General features: G+C 29.9%; 1 protein-coding gene across 1 annotated transcript in view; it reads right to left on the bottom strand.

The window, feature by feature from the left end:
* Positions 1-634: 634 nt before the first annotated feature.
* The window catches only part of GABRG1 (gamma-aminobutyric acid type A receptor subunit gamma1), a 155,642-nt gene continuing 154,908 nt past the window's right edge, over positions 635-1,368 (bottom strand). Inside the window, exon 9 of the mRNA XM_007949425.2 lies at positions 635-904. Coding sequence (XP_007947616.1) covers positions 635-904 — 270 coding nt within the window. The remainder of the gene's footprint in view (positions 905-1,368) is intronic.

Here is a 1,368-nt window from a genome sequence, read left to right on the forward strand (position 1 = left end):
ATAATTGCTCAGAATAAAACTTATGTTTCAAAAAAAAGGGTCAGGAAAAATTGGTCTCCGTAAGATTTCTTTTATTGATGAAATATTGAAAAATCAGAAAGTTTCTTCTTGGTTATAAAATATCTGGGAAATAAACCAACAGAAATTGTGGCTTTAAATTTTTCACTATCTGTACTCTCAATAGGGGATAAAAACAAAAAGCAACCGAAAAAGTTCAAGTTAATAGTGTTTCCAGGCGTTAAACTACATAAATATTAGGAATTGGATTAGTGTCCCTTTACAGACACTAACAGGTTATATTAAATAATTCTTCCATTTTTAAATTTAGAATGAGAACACATATAAACTCATAATCTTAATAAAGCATATGTAAAATAAAAAAATAAAGTAAAAATTTATAATAGTATTTCAATGTACTTTATTTTGCATCTGATCTAGCTAATATAAACCAAGTAAATTAATGTAAAAGCTCCTAATTTACTCATCTTTAAAAGCCTTGAAATAGATACAGTATAATTCACATTTTAACCATTGGTTTATCTGTATTTTAAGAGTAAACTTCATGTTATTGAAGTACAATAGATTATATTGGATATAGTTAGACTTTTTATTATCTTTGTGTAGTAATTAGGATTTATAAGTAAAGATAGCCAACCCAATATACCAGATTAAACAATGCAAAAGCTGTTGGGAAAAATATTCGAGAATAGGAGTCAATTTTGGCAATGCGGATGTGTATCCTTCCTTCTCTCCAAGATCCTGTTCTGCAGTCTTCAAAACAACAGAAAAAGCTGGCACAATCTTTGCCTTCCAGACACTGATATCCATAATCATCTTCTCCTTGTGGCAGAGGGAGGTTGTTCATTGGAATCAGAGTGGATCCAGGATGGAGACCAGAGGACATCTGAGTAAAATAATACATGAGTTTATGAGGGAGGGAAAAAAAAAATCATAAAGACAAATCAATTTGTCTGCTCATGGCAAACTTTAGGAGACTGGTATGCAATAAAAATAATCTTGCTTTCTAAAAATCTATTTTCAATTCTCAATTTTCAATTTTTAATTCTTCCATGTTTCTAGAGTATACTTTACTTGTAACATATAAATTAACATTTTTCATTCTAAAGGATAGATAGAAAAGAAATACTATCCAAAAGTGATGTATATTTTCTAACTCTAGAAAGCTGAACCATCAAAATAGTGTCAAAACTCGGAAGGAAGACTGGACGATCTACATCCATAGAGATACCACCTTGGAGCTGGCCAAATTGGATGCAGAAAAAATAAACACATAAAATACAAAGACTAAGTCAAAATGGATCAAATACCTAAATATTAAAGCTAAAACTATAAAGTTCTTGGAAGAAA

The sequence above is a fragment of the Orycteropus afer genome, unplaced genomic scaffold, assembly GCF_000298275.1.
Source record: "Orycteropus afer afer isolate SDZICR_OR568_19922 unplaced genomic scaffold, OryAfe1.0 scaffold00246, whole genome shotgun sequence".
Classification (NCBI taxonomy): Eukaryota; Metazoa; Chordata; class Mammalia; order Tubulidentata; family Orycteropodidae; genus Orycteropus; species Orycteropus afer.